A 26,778-nucleotide genomic window follows, 5' to 3' on the forward strand; every position below is an offset into this window, starting at 1 on the left:
GGGGGCTCATTTGCATGTTGTCCTCTTTTCAGTGATGGGAGAACTGAAGAACAACAACAACAACAAAAGTGCTGTTTGAGTATTATACTGACAAATAGTGTGACCATTTTCCTGCCTATACTGTAAGGCTGATGCAAAATGGGAAAGTAGATTGTTAAAGGGATGGACTATTAATGAGGCATGCCCCCATGGAAATCACTGTGGGAAGTTAAGGGGCATACTAAAGCAGGACACATCAATGCTCATCTGAAGGATCTCCTTCAGGACCACAAGATAACTGGAGCCAAAAGATAGTGGCCACCTGCATACCTGAAGTAAGTACATATGAAGAGCTGCAGCAACATACAGATGAAATAACCATTGACATATTCCTTTCACTATAATGCATAAAATGCCCATAAAAGCTGTCTTGTCATCATAAAGGCTATCTATGCTAAGCCCAGGCCAACATCATTCTAAATGGAGAAAAATTGAAGGCATTCCCTCTAAAATCTGGAACAAGACAGGATGCCCTATTTCATCACTTCTATTTAACATAGTTCTTGAAACACCAGAGCAATTAGACAGACAAAAGAAATTAAAGGGATGAACATACTAAAAAGAAGAACTCAAATTGTCACTATATGATTCTATATCTAAAGACCCTAAAAGTTCCACCAGAAAACTTCTAGAACTAATAAATGAATTCCACAAAGTAGCAGGATATAAAATCAACATCCATAAATCAACGGCATTTCTGTATATCACTGACAAATCCTCAGAAAGGGAAATGAGGAAAACTAGCCCATTTTCAATAGCCTCAAAAATAAAATAAAATGAAATAAAATACTTGGGAATCAACTTAATGAAAGAGGTAAAAAGATCTATATAATGAAAATTACAGAACCCTAAAGAAAGAAGTCAAAGAAGACCTTAGAAGATAGAAAGATCTACCTTGCTCTTGGGTAGGCAGAATTAATATTATCAATGACCATATGTCCAAAAGCACTATACAGATTGAATGCAATTCCAATCAAAATCCCAATGATATTCCTCATAGAAAGAGAAAAAAGAATCATGAAATTCATCTGGAAAAATAAGAGACCAAGAATTGCTAAAGAAATCCTTAGCAGGAAGAATGAAGCAGGTGGCATTGCTATACCAGACCTTAAACTATACTACAGAGCAATAGTAACAAAATCAGCATGGTATTGGCACCAAAACAGACTGGTAAACCAATGGTACAGAATAGAGGACACAGAGCCTAACCCACAAAATTACAATTATCTTATATTAGACAAAGGTGCCAAAAACATGTATTCAACAAATGGTGCTGGGAAAACTGGAAATTCATATGCAACAAAATGAAATAAACCCCTATCTCTCACCATGCACAAAACTCAACTCAAAATGGATCAAGGACTTAGGAATAAAACAGAGACACTGCATCTAATAGAAGAAGAAGTAGGCCCTAATCTCCGTCACGTGGGATTAGGATCCAACTTCCTTACTAAGACTCCTTTGGTGCAAGAATTCAAATCAAGAATCAATAAATGGGATGGACGCAAACTAAAAAGTTTCTTTTCAGCAAAAGAAATGATCTGTGAGGTGAATAGAGAGCCTACATCTTGGGAACAAATTTTTACCCCTCACACATCAGATAGAGCACTAATCTCTAGGGTATATAAAGAACTCAATAAGTTAAAAACCAAAAACAAACAAACAAACAAAAACAACAACAAATAACCCAATGAATAAAAAATGGGCCAAGGACCTGAACGGACACTTCTCAGATGATGATATACAATCAATCAACAAATATATGGAAAAATGTTCATCATTGTTAACAATTAGAGAAATGAAAATCGAAACCACTCTAAGATTTCATCTCACTCTAGTCAGAATGGCAGCTATTAAGAAGACAACCAACAATAAGCTTTAGCGAGGATGTGGGGACAAAGGTACATACACTCATACACTGCTGGTGGGACTGCAAACTGGTGCAGCCAATATGGAAAGCAGCATGGAGATTTCTTGGAAAATTAAAAATGGAACCATCATTTGACCCAGCTATCTCTCCTAGGTCTATACAAAGGACTTTAAAACAGCATACTACAGGGACACAGCCACATCAATGTTCATAGCAGCACAATTCACAATGGTTAAACTGTGGAATCAACCTAGATGCCCTTGAGTAGATGAATGGATAAAAAAAATGTGGCATATATACACAATGGAATATTACTCAGCAATAAAAGAGAATAAAGTAATGGCATTTGCAGATAAATGAATGGAGTTAGAGAAGATAATGCTAAGGGAAGTTAGCCAATCCCAAATAACCAAATGCTGAATATTTTCTTTGATATAAGGAGGCTGATTCATAGTGGGATAGAGAGAGAGGGACCATGGGAGGAATAGATGAACTCTAGATAGAGCAGAGGGGCTGGAGGAGAAAGGAGGGGACATGGAGTCAGAAATGATGGTGGAACGTGATGATCATTATTATCCAAAGTACATGTATGAAGACACAAATTGGTGTGAACATACTTTGTATACAACCAGAGATATGAAAAACTGTATAAGAATTGTAATGCATTCTGCTATCATATAGAAATAAAAAAAATTAAAATAAAAAAAGGAACTGTCACGTCTTCCAAAGAGAAAAGACAACTAGATGACAATGGGGTACATTACGCAGAAGGGATGGACTCAACATAGTTGGTAAGTACACTACATTGAACCATTACCAGTATCTTTAGGAAGCTATAAGTTGGCCTGGACAGGAAATGACATTTGAGTTTAGATTGAGCTTTACATACTCCAAAATAGATGCAAAAACATAAACATTATAAGATGATTGGAACAGAAGATACTATACCCCACCCAATTACATGTCATTAGATTAAAAAAATGTTTATAGCCCACAGTATTCAAAACTGTCCTTAGAATGATAAAGAACTAGAATGGGAAATGTTATATAAAATAGGAAGAGATAAAGACATGAAGGACTGGCACACATAGTCTCGGTTTATGATGGTTTAGTCAACCTCTGGTCTGTGCCTTTCTTTTTGCTTTTCAGCAGAGGTCCATGAAGTATACCATCTCTTTCACACTAACAGAGTTTTAAAAATTTTGCATTTTTTTAAATTTGCAATAAGTTTTGTGTGTTTTATCTACTGATTGATTCTACAAACTGAATACCAATTTGGTGTTTGGTGTTCTCACAATAGAACTGAAATGAAGGAATGGTTACTCTATATCAATAAACTAGGGCTCTGCAAAGGAGAATGCTCCAAGTGTTTGGGTCAGATACACATTTTCCTTATATCCCATTTACTGGTCATAATCATTCCATATTTCACTTTGCTTCACAGGCAATGTTTTTCTTGCAATTCTAAGTGCTGCCTCCCCTTCCAACTTTAATCTATCATGAGGGTCAACCTAAGTCAAACAATCTAATATGGATGAACTGGTTATTTTATAAATGCCAGCTTTTTTTATCGTTATGAAAAAAAAATACAAAACACTGGGATTTCTTATTATTGCACTGTGCTCTAAGTGCTAACATTTTACGGATTCCATCTCTGACTCTTTAATTTCCTTCTAGGTTTTTCTAAAGAAGGAAGGAAGGAAAGAAAGAAGGGAAGGAAGGGGGGAGGAGAAAAGAGGAGGGAGTGGGAAGTTGAGGGGAGGGAGAGACAAATTGATTATTATTTCTTTGTTGGGAAGTAATATGTTTCTCAAATTCTGAAAGCATTTTTTTTTGTATTACAATTCTTTTTTTTTTATTCATTGTTCAAAACATTATAAAGCTCTTGACATATCATATTTCATACATTAGATTCAAGTTGGTTATGAACTCCCAATTTTACCCCAAATACAGATTGCAGAATCACATCGGTTACACATCCACATTTTTACATAATGCCCTATTAGTAACTGTTGTATTCTGCTACCTTTCCTATCCTCTACCATCCCCCCTCCCTCCCCTCCCATCTTCTCTCTCTACCCCATCCACTGTAATTCATATCTCTCCTTGTTTATTTTCCCATTCCCCTCACAACCTCTTATATGTAATTTTGTATAACAATGAGGGTCTCCCTCCATTACCATGCAATTTCCCTTTTCTCTCCCTTTCCATCCCACCTCATGTATCTGTTTAATGTTAATCTTTTCTTCCTGCTCTTCCTCCCTGCTCTGTTCTTAGTTGCTCTCATTATATCAAAGAAGACATTTGGTATTTGTTTTTTAGGGATTGGCTAGCTTCACTAAGCATAATCTGCTCTAGTGCCATCCATTTCCCTGCAAATTCTATGATTTTGTCATTTTTTAGTGCTGCGTAATACTCCATGGTGTATAAATGCCACATCTTTTTTATCCATTCATCTATTGAAGGGCATCTGGGTTGGTTCCACAGTCTAGCAATTGTGAATTGTGCTGCTATGAACATCGATGTAGCAGTATCCCTGTAGTACGCTCCTTTAAGGTCTTCAGGGAAAAGTCCAAGAAGGGCAATAGCTGGGTCAAATGGTGGTTCCATTCCCAGCTTTCCCAGGAATCTCCATACTGCTTTCCAGATTGGCCGCACCAGTTTGCAGTCCCACCAGCAATGTACAAGAGTACCCTTTTCCCCACATCCTCTCCAGCACTTGTTGTTGTTTGACTTCATAATGGCTGCCAATCTTACTGGAGTGAGATGGTATCTTAGGGTGGTTTTGATTTGCATTTCTCTGACTGCTAGTGATGGTGAGCATTTTTTCATGTACTTGTTGATTGATTGTATGTCCTCCTCTGAGAAGTGTCTGTTCAGGTCCTTGGCCCATTTGTTGATTGGGTTATTTGTTTTCTTATTGTTTAATTTTTTGAGTTCTTTGTATACTCTGGATATTAGGGCTCTATCTGAAGTGTGAGGAGTAAAAATTTGTTCCCATGATGTAGGCTCCCTATTTACCTCTCTTATTGTTTCTCTTGCTGAGAAAAAACTTTTCAGTTTAAGTAGGTTCCATTTGTTGATTCTTGTTATTAACTTTTGTGCTATGGGTGTCCTATTAAGGAATTTGGAGCCCGACCCCACAATATGTAGATCGGAGCCAACTTTTTCTTCTATCAGACGCAGAGTCTCTGATTTGATATCTAGCTCCTTGATCCACTTTGAGTTAACTTTTGTGCATGGCGAGAGGAGGGGATTCAGTTTCATTTTGTTGCATATGGATTTCTAGTTTTCCCAACACCATTTGTTGAAGATGCTATCCTTCCTCCATTGCATGCTTTTAGCTCCTTTATCAAATATAAGATAGCTGTAGCTTTGTGGATTAGTCTCTGTGTCCTCTATTCTGTACCATTGGTCCACCCGCCTGTTTTGGTACCAGTACCATGCTGTTTTTGTTACTATTGCTCTGTAATATAGTTTTAAGTCTGGTATCGCTATACCGCCTGATTCACACTTCCTGCTTAGAATTGCTTTTGCTATTCTGAGTCTTTTATTTTTCCATATGAATTTCATGATTGCTTTATCCATTTCTACAAGAAATGCCGTTGGGATTTTGATTGGCATTGCATTAAACCTATAGAGAACTTTTGGTAATATCGTCATTTTGATGATGTTAGTTCTACCTATCCATGAACAGGGTATATTTTTCCATCTTCTAAGATCTTCTTCTACTTCTCTTTTTAGGGTTTTGTAGTTTTCATTATATAAATCTTTCACCTCTTTTGTTAGGTTGATTCCCAAGTATTTTATTTTTTTTGAGGATATTGTGAATGGAGTGTTTTTCCTCATTTCTGTTTCAGAAGTTTTGTCGCTGATATACAGAAATGCCTTTGATTTATGCGTGTTGATTTTATATCCTGCCACTTTGCTGAATTCATTTATTAGTTCTAGTAGTTTTTTTGTAGACCCTTTTGGGTCTTCTAGGTATAGAATCATGTCATCTGCAAATAGTGATAATTTAAGTTCTTCCTTTCCTATTTTTATGCCTTTAATTTCTTTCGTCTGTCTAATTGCTCTGGCCAGTGTTTCGAGAACTATATTGAATAGAAGTGGTGATAGAGGGCATCCCTGTCTTGTTCCAGATTTTAGGGGGAATGCCTTCAATTTTTCTCCATTGAGAATGATGCTAGCCTGAGGCTTAGCATAGATAGCTTTTACAATGTCGAGGTAAGTTCCTGTTATCCCTAGTTTTTCTAATGTTTTGAACATAAAGGGATGCTGTACTTTGTCGAATGCTTTTTCTGCGTCTATTGAGACGATCATATGGTTCTTATTTTTAAGTCTATTGATGTGGTGAATAACATTTATTGATTTCCGTATATTGAACCATCCTTGCATCCCAGGGATGAATCCTACTTGATCATGGTGCACAATTTTTTTGATGTGCCTTTGTATCCGATTCGCCAGAATTTTATTGAGGATTTTTGCATCTAGGTTCATCAGAGATATTGGTCTGTAGTTTTCTTTCTTTGAGGTGTCTTTGTCTGGTTTCGGAATCAGGGTGATGTTGGCCTCATAGAATGAATTTGGCAGAGCTCCTTCTTTTTCTATTTCCTGAAATAACTTGAAAAGTATTGGTATTAATTCTTCCTTAAAGGTTTTGTAAAACTCCGCTGTATACCCATCCGGTCCTGGGCTTTTCTTGGTTGGAAGTCTTTTGATTGATTCTTCTATTTCATCTATTGTTATTGGTCTTTTTAAGTTGTGAGTATCCTCCTGACTCAGTCTGGGCAAATCATATGACTTAAGGAATTTATCGATGTCTTCACTATCTTCTATTTTATTGGAATATAGGTTTTCAAAATAATTTCTAATTGTCTTCTGTATTTCTGTAGCATCTGTTGTGATATTGCCTTTTTCATCCCGTATGTTAGTAATTTGAGTTCTCTCTCTTCTTCTCTTCGTTAGCATGGCTAAGGGTCTGTCGATCTTATTTATTTTTTCAAAGAACCAACTTTTAGTTTTGTTAATTTTTTCAATAGTTTCTTTTGTTTCAATTTCGTTGATTTCCGCTCTGATTTTAATTATTTCTTGCCTTCTGCTACATTTGTTGTTGTTTTGATCTTCCTTTTCTAGGGCTTTGAGATAAAGTGTGAGCTCATTTATTTGTTGGTTTTTCCTTTTTTTGAGGAATGACCTCCAAGCGATGAATTTCCCTCTTAAAACTGCTTTCATTGTGTCCCATAGATTCCGATATGTTGTGTCTGTATTTTCATTTATCTCTAAGAATTTTTTGATTTCCTCCTTTATGTCTTCTGTAACCCATTGATCATTCAGTAACATATTGTTCATTTTCCATGTGATGTAGGATTTTTCCTTCCTTCTTTTATCATTGATTTCCAGCTTCATTCCATTATGATCAGATAAAATGCATGGTATTATCTCCACCCCTGTATATTTACTGAGGGTTGCCCTATGGCATAATATATGGTCTATTTTTGAGGAGGATCCATGTGCTGCTGAGAAAAAAGTATATCCACTTGATGATGGTTGATATATTCTATATATGTCAGTTAAGTCTAGGTTGTTGATTGTGATATTGAGTTCAATAGTTTCTTTATTCAGCTTTTGTTTGGAGGATCTGTCCAATAGTGAGAGAGGTGTGTTGAAGTCACCCAGAATTATTGTGTTGTGGTCTATTTGATTCTTGAGGAGAATTTGTTTTATGAACGTCGCAGCACCATTATTTGGTGCATAAATATTGATAATTGTTATGTCTTGTTGGTGAATGGTTCCTTTTAACAGTATATAATGTCCTTCCTTATCCCTTTTGATTAATTTAGTCTTGAAGTCAATTTTATTCGATATGAGGATGGCCACCCCTGCTTGCTTACGAGGACCGTGTGCGTGGTATATTTTTTCCCAACCTTTCACCTTCAGCCTGTGTATGTCTTTTCCAATCAGATGTGTCTCCTGGAGGCAGCATATTGTTGGATTTGTTTTTTTAATCCATGTTACCAGCCTATGTCGCTTTATTGGAGAGTTTAAGCCATTAACGTTTAGAGTTACTATTTATATATGGTTTGTACTTCCAGCCATGTTTGATTATTTATCTTCTTTTTTTTTTTTTAATTTAGTTTGTTTCTCCATGGTTAGCTTTCCCCCCGCCCTCTGTTTTTATAGAGGCACTTCCCACTGATGGTTTTGGTTATTGTTTTTCATTTCTTCCTCGTGTAGTGTTTTGCTCAAGATGCTTTGCAATGCTGGTTTTCTGGCTGCAAATTCTTTTAGCTTTTGTTTATCATGAAAGATTTTTATTTCGTTATCGTACCTGAAGCTTAATTTTGCTGGATACAGAATTCTTGGTTGGCATCCATTGTCTTTCAGTGTTTGAAATACGTTGTTCCAGGATCTTCTCGCTTTCAGCGTCTGTGATGAAAAATCCGTTGTTAACCTTATTGGTTTACCCCTGAATGTAATCTGCCTCCTTTCTCTTGTAGCTTTTAGTATTTTCTCTTTGTTCCGTATATTGGATATCTTCATAACAATGTGTCTTGGCGTTGGTCTACTGTGATTTTGTGTGCTCGGTGTCCTGTATGCATCTAAAATTTGTATATCCATTTCCTTTTTTATTTCTGGAAAGTTTTCTGTAATTATTTCTTTCAGCAGGTTACTCATTCCCTTGGTTTGAATCTCTGTACCTTCTTCTATCCCGATGACTCGTAGGTTTGGTTTTTTTATGTTATCCCATATCTCTTGGATGTTTTTCTCGTGGTTTTTAACCAGCCTTTCTGAGTTGGCTAGGCTCTTTTCAAGATGATATATTTTGTCTTCATTATCTGATGTTCTGGCTTCTACTTGCTCCACTCTGTTAGTGATACTCTCAATTGAGTTTTTAATTTGGTTTATCGTTTCCTTCATTTCTAGAATTATTGTTTGGTTTTTTTTTATAATCTCAATCTCCTGATAAAGATGCTTAACTTCTTCTTTTATCTGTTTATGTAATTCATTTTCAAAGTGTTCTTTCACTGTTTGGATTTGTTGTCTCGTATCTTCTTTAAGGTTCCATTCCATCTGTCTAAGGTGTTCCTTGAGTTCTTTATATGAACATTTTTCTGCTGACTCTAGGTCCTCCTGAATATTTAGGCTGTCCTTCATTGTACTCCTTTTCTTCCTTGCTTTTTTATGCTGCTCATGTTACTTCTTGTTCTGTTTGACTGCTGAGTTACTGTTTACTCTTATAGATTTATTTGATGCTTGGGAGGAAAGATATTAGAAGGGAAGGGAAGAAGTCACTAAAGAGAATGAGAGTAGGCAGGTAGAATTCAAGGAAGGGGGAATAAGAAAATTGAAAAGAAATGAAAAGACAAAAGAAACAAAAATAACAAAGATTAGATATTAAAGAAAGAAAGAAAAGACGAAAAAAAATTTTTAACAAAAATAATAGTGATAATAAAAAAATGAAAATTAAAATTAAAATAATAATAATAAAATTAAAAAATTTTTTTAAAAATAGAAACATTGAAAAAAAGTTAAAGAACAACAACAAATAAAAATTGAAAATGAAAGAAAAAGAAGAAAAAAAAAGAAAAAGAAAAAAAAAATGATAATAATAATAATAATAAATGCAGTCCTAGAGTTCTATTAACTTCTCTTCCAGTAGGTGGAGCTGTGCCCACTGGGCCAAGCTTCTCCTCTCAATAGGTGGGAACCATTCACTGTGCAGCAGCTCTTTCTCCTAGACTGGGTGGGTCTCCAATCCTGAGTGTCTAGGGCCTTGTCTTGTGTTTCCTCAAGCCAGGCCGTGCTCACCTGTGGCGCTCACCACAATACTGGCTACACGCCAGGTCTGCTGCTCCTGGGAGCCCTGTTTTCATGAACACCTGGGCTCACTCTCCCTGTTTGCCTCCCTCAGACCCTAAGTTTGTAGAGCTTGGGGCTGAGATCCCCCAGCGAATTTGCTTGCCCTCCTGTAGCCACGCCCCCGGTAGCTGGTGCAAGAGACCTCAGTTGTCAGCACTGGTGGGAGCGGTAGCCGGGAGTTCCGCGCCGGGAGTCCCGCGCCACTCCTGATTCCCTCGGTCTGGTTATTGCGTTCACAGGAGAGCTGGGAGTGGCCCTTAAGGTTTCCCCGCTGTGTGGAGAGAGATGACTAGGGGATTACACACCTGTCGTGCTGGTTTCAATGCAGTTATCTCCTCCGCCCGTGACGCCATTTCTCTGCCATGGTGGTATCCCATGCAAATGGTGACCGTTTGTTCCCTTTGCCGGGTGACCAATGCAACGGGTGGGTCCTGACTGTCTCTCCCAATCCCCATTTCAGTCCTGTGGCCACTGCCTATGAAGGCTCAGTTGGCTTTTACCTCTGTAAGTTCCTAAGGGCCGGCCAATTATTTCAGCGGGATGGTTAGTGCTGAGTCACACGAAGCAGTCGAACCGGAGCTTAACTGCCTCCGATTCGGGCTCTGTGTGTGTGTTCTTAGGGGCCCAGCCTGTACACCCCAGATCCACGTCAGCTCAGCATTGCCTAGTGATCCTGAGCAAACAGCATTTAGACAGTTTACGGCTCCCTATGCCCGCGCAGTTGAAGATGTCAGAGACTTGATCTCTCTGCGCCTGCCACCATGTTAGATCTCCTCAATGATATTCATTTTGCCCTTACAGCTTCCTGGCATAAGCAAGTTCTTGGGATTATACAAACTGCTGCTTCTGTTTCCAGTCCAGATTTCTAGAAATGAAACCCTGCCGCCGTCGCCGCCGTCTCTGGGCCGCGCTCACGGGCGCCGCGCTTGTCTGCGACCGTAGCAGAGCCGCCCTGGCCTCCGCAGCTCTTGAGCCCGGTGCCCGGCCCCGGGGGACCAAGCGGCTGCCGCCGCGGCTCTCCGTCCCCCTCCTCCGGAGCACGGGTCCCCTGGCAGGGGGGTGCAGAACGACCCCAGAGCAGGCTCTGCCCGAAGATGCAGCGGCGAACAGGCCACCGAGGCGCTCGAGGCTGCAGTCCAGCCTTCGGAGGACAGGGCTCGGCACGCAGCCCAGCTCTAACCTCTAGATGCTGCTGCCGGACAGTGTAGACAGAGCCATCAAGACAGCAAGCAGAAAGCAAATGGCGGCTCCCGCGGAGTGGATTTTCGGCACAGAAACCGCAGCCCCGCCAACAATCCCAATCCACAAACTCTCCCTGTATAAAAAATATTCAAAAAAAAAAAGGCGGGGCGCACTGAGCTTTCTTTGCCTCGGGTACTTACAATCCACTGCTGATTACACATTCAGCTTCTCCGCCCGGAGTGAAGCGAAAGAGGAAGCAGATGGGAGCAAAGCGCCCGCGGCTCTGAGCAGCCAAGCGTCCGGGAGCCAAGCGTCTCTTTTTCGATTTCTTTGTTCTTCCTGCTGCTTGGCAAAGTGGTCCACTACAGATTAACGGTGAAAGGAGCTCTAACAGACTGTGCGAAATCTCTATTAAAGCCGCTGCTTTGAGCACCACGCTCAGCACTTCAGCAACCCCGTATGCAGCGGCCATCTTCTCTCATTCCTACAATTCTTATTACACATATACAGCACAATTTTTCATATCTCTGTTTGTATATAGAGTATGTTGACACCAATTCGTGTCTTCATACATGTACTTTGGATAATGTCTATCACGTTCCACCATCCTTGCTAACCCCCTGCCCCCTCCCTTACCCTCCTCCTGAAAGCATTTTTGATGTTCTGAAATTTTCTGAACACCTAAAACTTTGTAGAAGGTCCTCTTATTTGCTCAGCACTCAGCAGACCCTTTTAGATTGGAAACTTACACAGCTCTTGCAAGTTTTAGTTTTTCTTATTTTTTAGAAAAGCCTTTCAATTCTTACAGTTACTGAGTTCCCTTGATTGAACCTTCATGTTGTAATGATTTTTCAATATTTTCCATTTCTTTATTTCTGGTTCTTTATTCCTAGATACTCTCCAAAATTTGTTTCTAACCCTTCTATTAATTTTTTAAAAATTTTAGAAATCAGACATTAAATTTACAATTAAGCTTTTTCGGCCTATTTTTGTTTTCTATTTGCAATATCTTTATTCCTGTTTAAAATAATAATTAGTGATTGTTAACTTATCTTCTGTTTATTTTGTCTCTGTTTCCACTAGGATCACTGTTCTTCTGTTTCTCTTGCTTATTCTATACTCTTCAAATTTTTTCTGTTTGATGATTCTCAGTAATCTATTCATATTCTTGAAGGATAAATGAGGTAAATTTATAGAGTATGGGTTTCCTCACTGAATTGACCATCAATTCTCTTAAACAGATTAGAAAACATGCTCACATACTTCATTTTAAAAGTACAAGGTGGGAAACTAGAACTACTTCACTCTGAATGTCCAGAAACATTCAACAAAAGAGGGTATCAATTACTACAACTAGGAACCTACCATATCCAAGATAAACTACTCAACAATAAAGTTAAAGGAAGTTCTATTTTTATCTTCATGAAAAAAAATACAAAACACTATATCTACTTGCCCTTGAACATGAGTGGGATTATACCTACCCAAATGTTCTAACCAAAATAAGATAAAAGACCATGTAATGCTTTATTTTCTACTCCGACTCTGAGAACTTGTCCAAAAGTTAAAAAAAAAAAAAAAAAATTTTTAAGTCTCTCTGTGGGACTCTGCCAAGTAGAATGACTCTCACCTCCTCCACAGTCCTTTCTTTTTTTCCTTTCTGGACTGTGATACCCTGTACTCAATTTATGTTACTACTATAACAACTGTTTTCAATATCTATAAGTTCATACCAATTTCTTATACTGTAAACATAATGGATTCAAACCAGGGCTCCTAGGAAAAATTGCTGATTCCAAGGCTGGTGAGTGGAAAATACAAGAAGAGCATGGAGAATCTTGTGGTGCCAAGATAAACTACAGTAAGGATGAGCATATGTCAAAATGGCACATAAACAAACAAAATGAGCTCCCAATAGCTAAAGCCAGAATAACTGAAATGAAAAATTCACCAAAAGGAATTCAAAAACAGATTTAAGCAGGCAACAGAAACAATCAGTAAGCCTGAAGAAAAGACAAATGAGAAAACACAACCCAAATGATAGTGTCTATGAAATACCATCAAGTGGACCAACATGTGCACTGTGGACGGTCACAGAAGTTAGGGGAAATAATAGCTGAAATCTTTCCAAATGTGATGAAAGACATGCACATACATATCCAAGAAGCTCAATGAACACCAAACAAGATAAACTTGACTTCCACTGAGGCACATTTTAATCAAATCATTGAAAGAGGGGCCATGGGAAGATGGCGGAATAGAGGAAGTCCTGTTTCTGGCTGCTCTGTGACATGAACCCAAGAAAGCAGACAGGCAGCTTCTCAACAAGGTCTTGCCTACACAAAATACAACATCTCAGAAGAGTGTGAGAAAACCCCTATACTGTGAATTTTCACAGAAACCACGAGCGCTGCGACCACCCGCACAGAAATGAGAGCCTCTGGGCTCAAGTAAGTCTATGGACACTGGACCCAAAGCCCACAATTCTAGCTCACACACAGCTCACAAGTGGCTTAGCAGAAACACATTTCGGCACCTCTGCAGAACTCCAGACTGCGTACCACTCCCAAGCAGGTCACTGCTACCTATCCACAGCACAAGGCCATTGCCCAGCTCCCCCCACCTCACCAGACACCCCGGGGCTGGAAGCAGTTGGACTCCATCTTGGAAAACCTTCCTCCCCACTTTGTGCTGGGCATGGCTATCAGATAGGATTGCCATTTGAGTAAATACCTGATTTCCAATTCCTCCTCCCTCCCCAGTGGCGTTAACTCAGCACAGTGGCCATCCAACGCAAGAACAGCTCTCAGTTAGACAAAGTGCAGTGTGAACAGGATGCTGCCGCCTATCTGGTGTGAGCCTGGGGGTGAGAGATCCCGCAGTTGGGACCTGATAAGTAAGAGAGGGGAGGGGACTAATGTTTGGAGCATAACAGGGAGATCCGGATTTTGGAAATCTCCAGGCAAGAGAGGGAGATGATACCGGGGGCTCTAGTCAGATGAGTGATCACAAAAAAAGACCCGTGAGGTGCTATTTCCCAGCTGGGACTGGTGAGCCGTACTTCCCACTTCCAGACACTCCACAACAGGTCCAGTCTTCTCACCCTCGTTACCTACACCATCCTTAGGGCAGAGTCACCAGCTTATAACAGACAACTCCACCTACTGAATGAGAAGAGAAGCAGGAAAAGTATTTTTTTTCCTCTTCTGCTTTCTCTTCTACCCTTCTATCCTCTGGCCCTTACAACCCCAACGTATATAAAACCAAGAACTTTGCATGAAATAGAACTTTGAAGACTGAGTTACCTAATAATATAATATAGAGGAACTGCATAAGTCTTTTTTTCTTTTTCTTTTCTCTTTTTTCTTTCTTTCTTTCTTTCCCTTTTTTCCTTTCTTCTTCTTCTTCTTTCACCCTCCAAATTATACTATTTTAACATCCTGTATTTTTCTAAATACATATGTGTGTCTGTTTTATGTACTCTACTGTTTTCCCACATAATTTTCTATCCCAAATTACCTCCTATATATTCTCTTGCTACTAACCCTCTTCACTAGAATTCTCCTTCATATTTCCTAAGATATATTAACTCTATACCCTCACATCTTTTCCCTTCAACATACTGTCCTACAACTGACCCCCAGTTCATAGTCCACTGCCAGAAACTGTAAACCTTTTTGTGAAACTACTGATTGTATTTTAAATAATAATTGAATCCAACATTTCCAGACATTGAGACTAAACTATAAATGTCTTAATAACAACAATTTCTTCATAGGTGATGTAATATTGATATTGGGATCTGTTAACATTATCCTTCCCCACAAAGGAGATATCTTAGAACCCTACAAGAGCACTACAAATCTATAGAGTAAAAACAATAACACACCAGATCCACAGAGCTGGTAAGGAAGACACACGAGCAACATGAAAAGACAATAGAAGAAAGTACCACAAACAAATCAAGACAACACATCATTAGAAGCATTGGCAGCTATAGCAGAAAAAATGACAGAGATAGATCTCAGGATATACATTGTTAAAATGTTTTTGGGATCTAAAAGAAGACATAAGAGAACAAATAGAGGCAGTAAAAGATCACTTCCACAATGAGCTACGTAAATAAATCCAAGAAGCAAAAGATCATTTCAACAGGGAGATAGAGGTGCTATTAAAAAAACAAACAGAAATCCTTGAAATGAAAGAAATAATAAGCCAAATTAACAACTCAAATGAAAGCATCACCAACAGAGTAGACAATTTAGAAGATAGGACATCAGAAAATGAAGATCAAGTAAATCATCTTGAAAAGAACATAGACTACACAGCAAAATTTAAACCACGAACAGAACATTCAAGAAATATGGGATAGCATAAAAAGACCAAAACTGAGATTCACTGGAATAGAGGAAGGCATAGAGGTCCAAACCAAAGGAATGAACAAACTATCAATGAAATAATATCAGAAAACTTTCCAAACATGAAGAATGAATTGGAAATCCAAATTCAAGAAGCCTACAGGACACCAAATATACAAAATCACAACAGATCCACACGAAGGCACATTATAATGAAAATGCCCAACATACAGAATAAGGAGAGAATTTTAAAAGCCTCAAGAGAAAGAAATCAGATTACATATAAGGAAAAAAACCAATTAGGACAACAGCAGATTTTTCAACACATACCCTAAAAGCTAGAAGATCCTGGAACAACATATCAAGTTCTGACAGATAATGGTTGCCAACCAAGAATCTTGTATCCAGCAAAATTAAGTTTTAGATTTGAAGATGAAATAAAAGCTTCCACAGTAAACAAAAGTTAAAAGAATTTATAGCTAGAAAACTGGAACTACAAAACATCCTGGGCAAAATATTTCATGAAGAGGAAACAAAAAACAACAATAAAAATCAGCAGAGGGAGGTAGTACACTGAAGGAAAAACTAATCAAAGAAGAAAACCAATTCAAGTAAAATAACAAAAATAAACAAATATGGCTGTAAATACACACCATGTCTCAATAGTAACCCTAAATGTTAATGGCTTAAACTCACCAAACAAAAGACATAGGCTAGCAGATTGGATTAAAAAAAGACCCATCAATTTTCTGCCTCCAGGAGACTAATCTGATAGGAAAAGACATACACAGACTGAAAGTGAAAGAAAGGTTAGGAATAATCCTACCACTCATCTGAATTGCAGAAGCAAGCAGGGGTTTTCATACTCATTTCAAAGAAAGTAGACAACAAGCCAATGTTAATCAAAAGGGATAAAGATGGACATTACATACAGCTCAAGGGAACCATACACCAACAAGACATAACAATCAAAAATATATATGTCCCAAACAATAGTGCAGCTATGTTCAAACAAACTCTTCTCAAGTTCAAGAGTCAAATTGACCACAATACAATAATCTTGAGTGACTTTAACATATCTCTCTCACCACTGGATAGATTGTCCAAACAAAAGTTGAATAAAGAAACTATAGAACTGAATAACACAATCAATAACTGAGACTTTACTGACATGTATAGAATATTTCAACCTGCATCAAGTGGATACACTTTCTACTCAGCAACACATGGATCCTTCTCTAAAACAGACAATATACTAAGCAACAAAGCAACTCTTAGCAAATAAAAAAAGTAGAGACACTACCATGCATTTTAACGGATCGTAATGAAATGAAATTGGAAATCAACGACAAAATAAAAAATAAAAATTTCTCCATCACCTGGAGACTAAACTATATGTTACTGAATAAACAATGGGTCACACAAGATATCAAGGAAGAGATTAAAAAATTCTTAGAGGTAAATGAGAACACAGACCCAATGTTATCAAAATCTCTGGGACACTATGAAAGCAGTACTAAGAGGAAAATTCATTGCATGGAGTTCATTCATTAAAAGAAGAAAAAGTGAACAAATAAATAACCTCACACTACATCTCAAAGCCCTAGAATAATAAGAACAAACCAGCAGTAAAAGCAGTAGAAGGCAAGAAATAATAAGAGCTGAAATCACAACAAAAGAAACAATTGAAAAAATTGACAAAACAAAAAGTTGGTTCATTGAAAAAATAAATAAAATTGACAGATCCTTAGCCACGCTAAGGAAGAGAAGGAGAGAGAGAACTCAAATTACCAGCATATGAGATGAAAAAGGTAATATCAGAAATACAGAGGATAATTAGAAATTTCTTAAGTCATACGATTTGCCCAGATTGAGTCAGGAAGACACACACAATTTAAACAGACCAATACCAAGTGAGGAAATAGAAGAAGCCATCAAAAGATTATCAACCAAGAAAAGCCCAGGACCAGATGGATAAACAGCTGAGTTCTACAAGGCCTTTAAAGAAGAACTAATACCAATACTCTTCAATATATTTCAGGAAATAGAAAAAGAGGCAGTAATTCCATATGAATTCTATGAGGCCAATATCACCCTGATCCCAAAACCAGGCAAAGATAAATCAAAGAAAGAAAACTTCAGACCAATATCTCTAATGAACATAGATGCAAAAATTCTCAATAAAATTCTGGCAAATAGAATACAAAAACATACCAAAAATTCTGTGCAAAATGATCAAGTGGGATTTATCCCAGGGATGCAAGGTTGTTTCAACATATGGAAGTCAATAAATGTAATTCATCAATCAATAGACTTAAAGTTAAGAATCATAAATAGATGCAGAAAAAGCATCTGACAAAATAAAGCACCCCTTTAAGTTCAAAACACTAGAAAAACTAGGGATAACAGGAACATATCTCAATATCGCAAAGGCTATCTATGCTAAGCTTCAGGCCAACATCATTCTAAACGGAGAAAAATTGAAGGCATTCCCTCTAAAATCTGGAATAAGACAGGGATGCGCTTTTTCACCACTTCTATTCAACATAGTTCTTGAAACTCTTGCCAGAGCAATTAGACAGATGAAAGAAATCAAAGGGATATGTATAAGAAAAGAAGAACTTAAAATATCACTATTTGCTGACAATGATTCTATACCTGGAAGACCCCCCAAAAAAACTCCACCAGAAAACTTCTAAAACTAGTAAGTGAATTCAGCAAAGCAGCAGGATATAAAATCAACACCCATAAATAAAGGCATTTTTGTATATCAGTGACAAAGCCTCTGAGAAGGAAATGAGGAAAACTACCCCATTTACAATAACCGCAAAAAAAAAAAAAAAAAAATATACTTGGGAAAGTATTTCACGAAAGAGGTGAAAGATCTATACAATGAAAACTACAGAACTCTAAAGAGAGAAATCAAAGAAGACCTTAGAAGATGAAAGATCTACCTTTCTTTTGGGTAGGCAGAATTAATATTATCAAAATGACTATACTATCAAAAGCACCATAAAGATTTAATGCAATTCTGATCAAAATCCCAATGGCATTTCTCACAGAGAAAGAAAAAGCAATCATAAAATTCACCTGGAAATATAAGAGACCCAGAATAGCTAAAACAATCCTTAATAAGAAGAGTGAAGCAGGTGGCATTGCTATACCAGACCTTAAATTATACTACAGAGCAACAGTAACAAAAACAGCATGGTTTTGGCACCAAAACAGACTGGTAGACCAATGATACAGAATAGAGGACACAGAGCCTAACTCACAAAATTACAATTATCTTATATTAGACAAAGGTGCCAAAAACATGCACCGAAGAAAAGATAGCCTCTTCAACAGATGGTGCTGGGAAAACTGGAAATTCATATGCAACAAAAATGAAATTAAACCCCTATCTCTCACCATGCACAAAATTCAACTCAAAATGGATCAAGGACCTAGGAATTAAACCCGAGACTCTGCATCTAATAAAAGAAAAAGTAGGCCCTTCATCATGTGGAATTAGGATCCGACTTCCTTACTAAGACTCCTTTGGTGCAAGAATTCAAATCAAGAATCAATAAATGAGATGGACTCAAACTAAAAAGTTTTTTTTTTTTCAGCAAAAGAAATGCTCTGTGAGGTGAACAGAGAGCCCACATCATGGGAGCAAATTTTTACCCCTCACACATCAGAGTACTAATCTCTAGGGTATATAAAGAACTCAAAAAGATAAGCACAGAAAAAACAAATAACCCAATCAACATATGAGCCAAGGACCTGAACAGACACTTCTCAGAAAAGGATATACAATCAATCAACAAATATATAAAAAAATGCTCATCATCTCTAACAATCAGAGAAAAGCAAATCAAAACTACTCTAAGATATCATCTCACTCCAATCAAAATGGCAGCTATTATGAAGACAAACAACAATAAATGGCAGCTATTATGAAGACAAACAACAATAAGTTTTAGCGAGGATGTGGGGAAAATGGTATACTCATCCATTGCTGGTGGAAGTGTAAATTGGTGCAGCCAATATGGAAAGCAGTATGGAGATTCCTTGGAAATCTGGGAATGGAGCCACCATTTGACCCAGCTATCCCTCTCCTGGGACTATACCCAAAGGACTTAAAAACAATATACTACAGGGACACAGCCACATCAATGTTTACAGCAGCACAATTCACAATAACTAAACTGTGGAGCCAACCTAGATGCCCTTCAGTGGATGAATGGATTAAAAAAAAGTGACATATATACACAATGGAATTTTACTCAGCAATAAAAGAGAATAAAACTGTAGCATTTGCAGGTAAATGGATGACGTTGGAGAAGGTAATGCTAAGTAAAGTTAGCCAATCCCAAAAAAACAAATGCTGAATGTTTTCTCTGACTCATAGTGGGGTAGGGAGTGGGAACATGGGAGGAATAGATGAGTTCTAGATAGGGAAGAAGGGAGGAAGGGAAAGAGAGGAGGCAGGGGATTAGCAAGGATGGTGGAATATGATGGACATCATTATCCAAAGTACATGTATGAAGACATGAACTGGATGTCAACCTACTTTACATACAAACAGAGATATGAAAAACTGTGGTATGTATGTGTAATTAGAATTGTACTGCAAAAAAAAGTATATGTATAAAGACATGAATTGGCATGAACATACTTTATATACAAAGATATGAAAAATTGGGGCTGGGATTGTGCCTCAGCGGTATAGCGCTCGCCTAGCATGGGCAGAACCTGGGTTCGATCCTCAGAACCACATAAAAAAAAAAATAAAGGCATTGTGTTGTGTCCATCTACACCTAAAAAATAAAAAAAAAAATATTAAAACAACAACAACTAAAAAAGATATGAAAAATTGTGCCCTATATGTGTAATAAGAATTGTAATGCATTTCGCTGTTGTGTATTTAAAACAAAATAAAATCAATTAAATTATAAAAACATTGAAAGATAACCTTGAAAGCCCCAAGAGAGAAACAACTTATCACGTGTTCAATGGATTGTCAATAACAGATTTCTCACCAGAAACTTGGGCGATCTGAAGTCATTAGGTTGATATGCTAAAGAAAAAATCAGAGTCAACCAAGAATCCCTTATCTCGAAAAACTGTTCTTCAGAAATGAGATAGAAATTAAGACACTCAGAAAAAAAGAAGCTGAAAGAGTTCATTTACCACTAGATCTGCTTGAAAGAAATGATAGAGGTCCTTCGAATTGAAATAAAATGGCATTAGAAGTAACCTGAAGCTGTATAAAGAAATATCTTTAGCAAAGGTAAATACATGGTCAATTATAAAAGTTATTATTGTAACCTGGTAATGAATGCTTTTGTTTTACTTCACAGTTTAAGAGACTAATGCACTTAAAAAATCAGTAGCTTCTAATTTTGAACATATATTTTCTTTCAAAAAATTGATAAACAGATTTGGTGGGGAAAGCAAGAAGAAACTATATGGATGAGAGTATCCTAACCATATTTTGTCAAATATATCCAAAACTGTACAAATACTCAGAAAAATACAAGTAGTTAGCGATAACATACAATGTCTTATAGGATATTTCAAGTCTGATGAATAGAAATTAAACAATGGAGTAAAAGAATGGCTAGTACATAAAAGGAGCATCAAAACAGAACTGATAGTGACTCAATTGTTTGATATACAACAGGTAGTGATAATGATAGCAAATATTTATAACAATATGTTTATCTTAATTTAATACTATTTTAATTTTAATTCAATACAGTTTAATTGATAAAATTTATTTATGATGGCAAATACTATTATGTTTATTTATTAAATTATTCCTGACGGCAACTCTAAGATGTGGGTACTATTATTTTTGTCATTTTGCAGATGAGGAATTTAAGGCATAAAACATTGAGTACTTAGGGGATCATTTAGTAATTGGCAGAGCCTACTACTACATTACAGTACCTTTCGGAAAATATTGGTTTCAGGTACTGTGCTAAACACTTTACACATCCTAATCCTCATAATAGTCCTAAACAGTAGGATTTATCCTATCAATTTTACAAATAAAAGAAACTAAGACTCTAATGGGCTGTCCAACACATTGAAGGATAGTTAGCCTTTTACTTGGTGACTGTCAGAAATATCCCTCTTCCCAACTGAGATAAGCAAATATGATTCTTCCCCCACAAAAAACCCAAATATTTCCAACTGCTACTTAGTCAGGAGTATTCTCCCTAAAATTGGTTGTTAAAGGTCATTAAATGGGATGTGAACCTAGGTCTATGCATCTCCACAGTAAATGTTCTTCATAATAGGAGACACTGACTTATGAAGAATTTAAAGCAAATATTCAACAATGGGTGGGATCAGAGTTTCATGAAGGACAGGGAACAATTCATTCCAGATGAGGTTTATAGTTGCAGATACTTGGAAGTAGTCTATAAAGTATAATACAGTATAGTACATCATATTATATCTATCATTTGTTGAATTAAGACATAAAGCATGGGCCAATTTATAAAATGCTTCAAAATTTGTCTTTTGAGAGAACTGTGATTCAATGTAGAATTCTGAGTGAGAAATGAGTCATTAACATGTTAATTATTTGTAAGGGTCTAAAATGAATAAAGCTGAGGGGGGATATTAAGCCATTCTAAAGGAATGTAAAAGACTCATTTCTTTTAGTTTCACCATTCTAGTGTGTTCACATCTACTTAGAATGCTTTTCCATTCAATGTTATATAATCTCTGAGTTATGAGTACAAAACCATTAATACTACCCTAATCAATTTTTTATCTAGTAAGAAATTCAGAATACAGGGACAAAATATTAAACAACACTATTAATATTAGTGATACAGATCACAAATATATAGTAAAAATATTCCCAAACATATCATTAACATCTCCATTTCCTTACAGAAATAAAATACCTTCAGTATAATTTAGGCTAACATTATTAATTTCTGAAAATATTCGATTAACCAATACTACTGCAGCAGTAGCCAACAATCAATATTTTGCTTGTTCAATGGAATTTCTACACTTTAGCATGTCTAAGAATGAACATAAGCTTGTATGTTCATGGCAAAAAAGATTTAGTATAAACTCTTCTAATCAATTACCTTTGCAATAATGACTTCTTTCTTCAGAATCTTCATGGCATAATATTTCCCACTTGCCTTCTCTCGAACCAAAATAACTTTCCCAAAAGTGCCTTTTCCTAGTAGTTTCAAATAGTCAAAATCATTCATTGTCTGAAAAACACAAATTTAAAAATCTAATATTAAATACTTGAGATAATTTGTTAGTATGAAATGTATATATCTTCAATATCCACTCAAAAACAAATTTTGCCAATTTCTAAGCACCCCTAAATGAAAAAGAATTAGATTGGCATTGGCTGTCTTATCTGCAACCATGAATGTTGAAAGTAGTGTAAGTAGTTTTCAGCTACTGGAGAAAATTATTTTGAACCTAGACTTCCATAGTCAATCAAATTATCAGTTAAGTGAAAGAGCATAGGGAGAAAAATGATTTCATTAATTTTCAAGGTCTCGGGCTGTGGTTGTGGCTCAGAGGTAGCGCGCTTGCCTAGCATGTGGGAGGCACTGGGTTCGATCCTCAGCAACACATAAAAATAAAATGAAGATATTGTCTACCTAAAACTAAAAGTAAATAAATAAATATTAAAAAAAATTTTTCAAGGTCTCAAGGATTTAGTAGTGCTGCTACCCTAGGATAATGGGATAAACAAAATGTCCTACATGAATACTTCCAATATGCCTAAGGAAGCAGCACTTTTGAATAAGTTATTTGAGAATGTATTTCATCAAAATAAGGATGGAATCTAGAAAATTTTTAGAAGAAATGGTGAGACCAACCCTCATTAGTGAAAAGAAATCTAAGATAGCAGTTTTAACTTCTGAAAAAGTGACTGGTACAATTAAGACCATGAAGGCAGGCAGACAGAAGAAGAGCTATTAACCTTCTTGTTTGCAATTTCATGTCTCATCCCTATTTCTAAATCAGGTGATCTCCAAGATTTCACTGGGCAGACCGACCACTTACTCTCTATAGTCTCTTCTGTGTGTACTTCTGTGTTCAACATTCTTCCATAAACTTTCAAGTTTTTTAAAACTGTTTGTCTTCCCCACTCAGCTTTTCATTTTTTTGGACTTGTCTTCATTTGAAATTACTATTATTTTAATGGGCTTTTGGATGGAAAAGAAGGTTACTAGGTATGCTAAATTTACTTTCTTAAAATTAAACTCAGTTTAGAGCATTATGAATAACTTGTTAAGCACTTGGGTTTTATCCTACAAACAGAAGTCATTGAATATTTTAGTGCCTTTTATAACTTTTTTTTTTTCCTATTTACCATCCATCTGAAGAAAATGTGAGAAATGTCTCAAATCAACGTCTTCAGCTTCCATCTTAGGAAACAAGGGAAAAAAGCAAATTAAATCCAAAATAATAATAAGAAAAAAAATGATCAGAGAATAGTAATGAATTAAAATTTTAAAATAACAACAATTGAGAAAATTCAATGAAACCAAAAGGATTTTGAGAAGATCAATAACAACTGATACCCTTTAGTCAGACTAGTTAGGAAAATAAGGAGAATACACAAATTACCAATATCAGGGATGAGAGAAGTAATATCACTACAGATACTACAGATACTAAAGGGAACACAAGAGAACATAATGTCTTTATGACAATAAAATTGACACTGAGAGAAAATGAACAAATTCCCTAAAAGTCTCAAATTAATAAAACTGGAGAAAAAACAGATAACTTGAATAGCTCTATATTTATGAAGGAGATTGAATTTGTGCTCAGAAAATGTTTCAATAAAGAAACTCCAGGTCTAGAAGGTTTAACTGGTGACTCTCACAAACATTTAATGAAAACAAAATGATACCAATTCTATACAAATTCTTCCTGAAAACTGAAATGAAGAAATACTTCTCAGTTCATTCTAAGAGGTATCAGACTGATACCAAAACTAGACAAAGATATTTTAGGAAAACCATGGAGCAATATCCTTTATGTACATACACATAAACATTCTAAAACATTAAAAAATGAACACCTACATCCATTTTCAAACTAATTTGTTGTCTATAATTTTGATAGTTTCCCCAAATGTTAGTAACTATTCAGTATCTCTAGTACAAAGGAAAAGATAAACAGCAAAGAGACAGCGGGGGTAAACGACAAAATAGACTTATTAGTTCAACTACAAAAACATGGGACTCTACAAATTTAGAATATAGTAACAAAGCTAGTAGCACTTGGACAATAACAGGAAATCTGAGGAAGATTTATCTTTAATAATAAATTTTTTAAAATCAGGGAATAACCACCAAACAATTTGTGCTAAGTAATCCCCAATGATGGCTTCCTTCTTCCATGAAAACATGAGATCAGTTCTCTCCCTGTGCTATCCTTGTATCCTGTGTTGAATATGGACTGTGATGAAAGGTATACTTTGCCAATTCCAAACCCAGCCTAGTCTAGCAGCTTATGCTTCCTCCTCTTGGAAAAATTTACAAAGCTAGCTCTACTGCTATAAGGAAGCCTAAGCTATTCTACTGAAAAGAGAGAGGGTACATAAAAAATGCCTGGAAGATAAGATACAACAGAGAGAAACCATGTGGAAAAACACCAAAGTGCCTCAGTCAAGTCACCATCAAGCCCCCTGACATGTAAGAAAGTTTTCTTGGATTTTCTAGCCTAGCCCATATGCCAACTGAAGGCAGCCACTTGAGAGCCTATACAAGATTAGCAGAACTGCCCAAACAAGAAAATCATAACACACTACTGTTTTTTAAGACATTAAAGTTGGGGTAATTTGTTCCATGGCAATAAACATCTAAAAGATAGTATTCTCATTAACCATAATGTATAGCTCAAGGTTTCATCTGAGCAAAATCAAGTAAGTAAAAGGGGAGAAGGACTCTCTTGAAGTTTGCCCTTCTGTCCACTACCCCTCCCTCTGGTGCTCTTTCAACTTCTGTAACACTGAATTAGAATTTTTTCCCCTTAGTGCTCAAAGCCTACCACAAAATAAGCATATAAGAAATGCTAATATATGAAATTTAGTAAAGAGGATGAATTATAAGAATATCCACATTGATAATTGTGAAAAAGGAAAAATATTATGCCTTTATTGTTATTTATAGCCAGATTTTTGATTTTTAACAAAAAATATAATAAACTGGGCTTGGTGGCACATGCCTATAATCCCAGCAGCTTGGGAGGCTGAGGCAGGCGGATTGCAAATTCAAGCCAGCCTCAATTTAGCAAGGCCCTAAGCAACTTAGTGAGACTCTGTCTCAAAAAATAAAAAGGACTAAAGATATAGCTCAGTGATTAAGTGTCCCTGGGTTCAATACTGGTACCAAATCATCATCATCATCATCATCATCACCACCACCACCACAATAAAATCCTCATATATTTTTCTACTTTTATCTCTTTCAAATTTTTTTCTCTATTTAAAGTTCTTATTTTAAATTTACATATTCTTATAAAAACTCCTTCCATCCACTAGACATAGAATTTAAAGTTACGGTGTTACAAATTTCCCATTTTCAAACTGTGTTAACAATATTTTATTAATATGTTAACCAGATTTTCAAGAATTTCAGAAAATTAAACTGGTTATAGCTGGTGTATCTTATTTTAAATTTTTTATCTTATCTATAATTTAAAAGATGAAATTAACTGGGACCTGACTTTAAATTCATCATCATAGTCAAATTTCAAAGCTGTATACATGTGTTTACTCACATGAAAAGAAGCTTTTTAAAAAAAAAAAAAAAATCTCTGAATAAGTGGATAAACCTAGAGTTTGTTACTTTTTGACTGAAGAAAAAGTGAGCTAAACTAACTTAAGAGATATTCAGTTCAACCAAAAAATAGAAAGTAAGTCAACAGAAAAGATTCAGACATTTGGCTTAGATCAAGTTCAGGGTATTATCTAATTAAATCAAAATTTCACATAAGGATAAACTCTAAGTTGTGCTGTATAAGTTCACCAGGTTCATACATTTAGCACATGGAAGAGACAGAATTGTTGTTGTTGTTGTTACTTGTTTGTTTTATTGTGGTACTAGGGATTGGGCCTAGAGGCTTGTGAATGCTAGGCAAACTATCACTGAGTTACATCCCTTTTTTACAATTTCTGGAGACAGGATCTCACTAATATTGCCTAGGCTGGTCTTCAACTTAGTTATCCTCCCAACTCAGCCTACTGAGTACCTGGGTTTATAAGTGTAGGCCACCTCTCCTAGCTCAAGAGTGAGGATTCAAACTCACACACTTCAACTCAAAGAGATCTTATTCACTGTTCTAATACCAAATTTTGGGTTAGGGTAGCACTTCCCTAGCATACATGAGGGCCTAGTTCAAGCTGCAAAACTGTCAAAATAATAACAAACAAAAAACATACCCACATACAAGCCAAATCTCAAGGAA

At 36.4% G+C, this 26,778-nt stretch overlaps 1 protein-coding gene across 6 annotated transcripts in view; it reads right to left on the bottom strand.

Annotated features, from left to right (window-relative positions):
• Positions 1 to 26,778, bottom strand: part of Akt3 (AKT serine/threonine kinase 3) — a 302,015-nt gene that overhangs the window by 123,484 nt on the left and 151,753 nt on the right. For all 6 annotated transcript variants that reach the window (XM_071599993.1, XM_071599992.1, XM_071599991.1 and 3 more), the window contains one exon: positions 22,416 to 22,547. In XM_071599993.1, coding sequence (XP_071456094.1) covers positions 22,416 to 22,547 — 132 coding nt within the window. The remainder of the gene's footprint in view (positions 1 to 22,415; positions 22,548 to 26,778) is intronic.

The sequence above is a fragment of the Marmota flaviventris genome, chromosome 12, assembly GCF_047511675.1.
Source record: "Marmota flaviventris isolate mMarFla1 chromosome 12, mMarFla1.hap1, whole genome shotgun sequence".
Classification (NCBI taxonomy): Eukaryota; Metazoa; Chordata; class Mammalia; order Rodentia; family Sciuridae; genus Marmota; species Marmota flaviventris.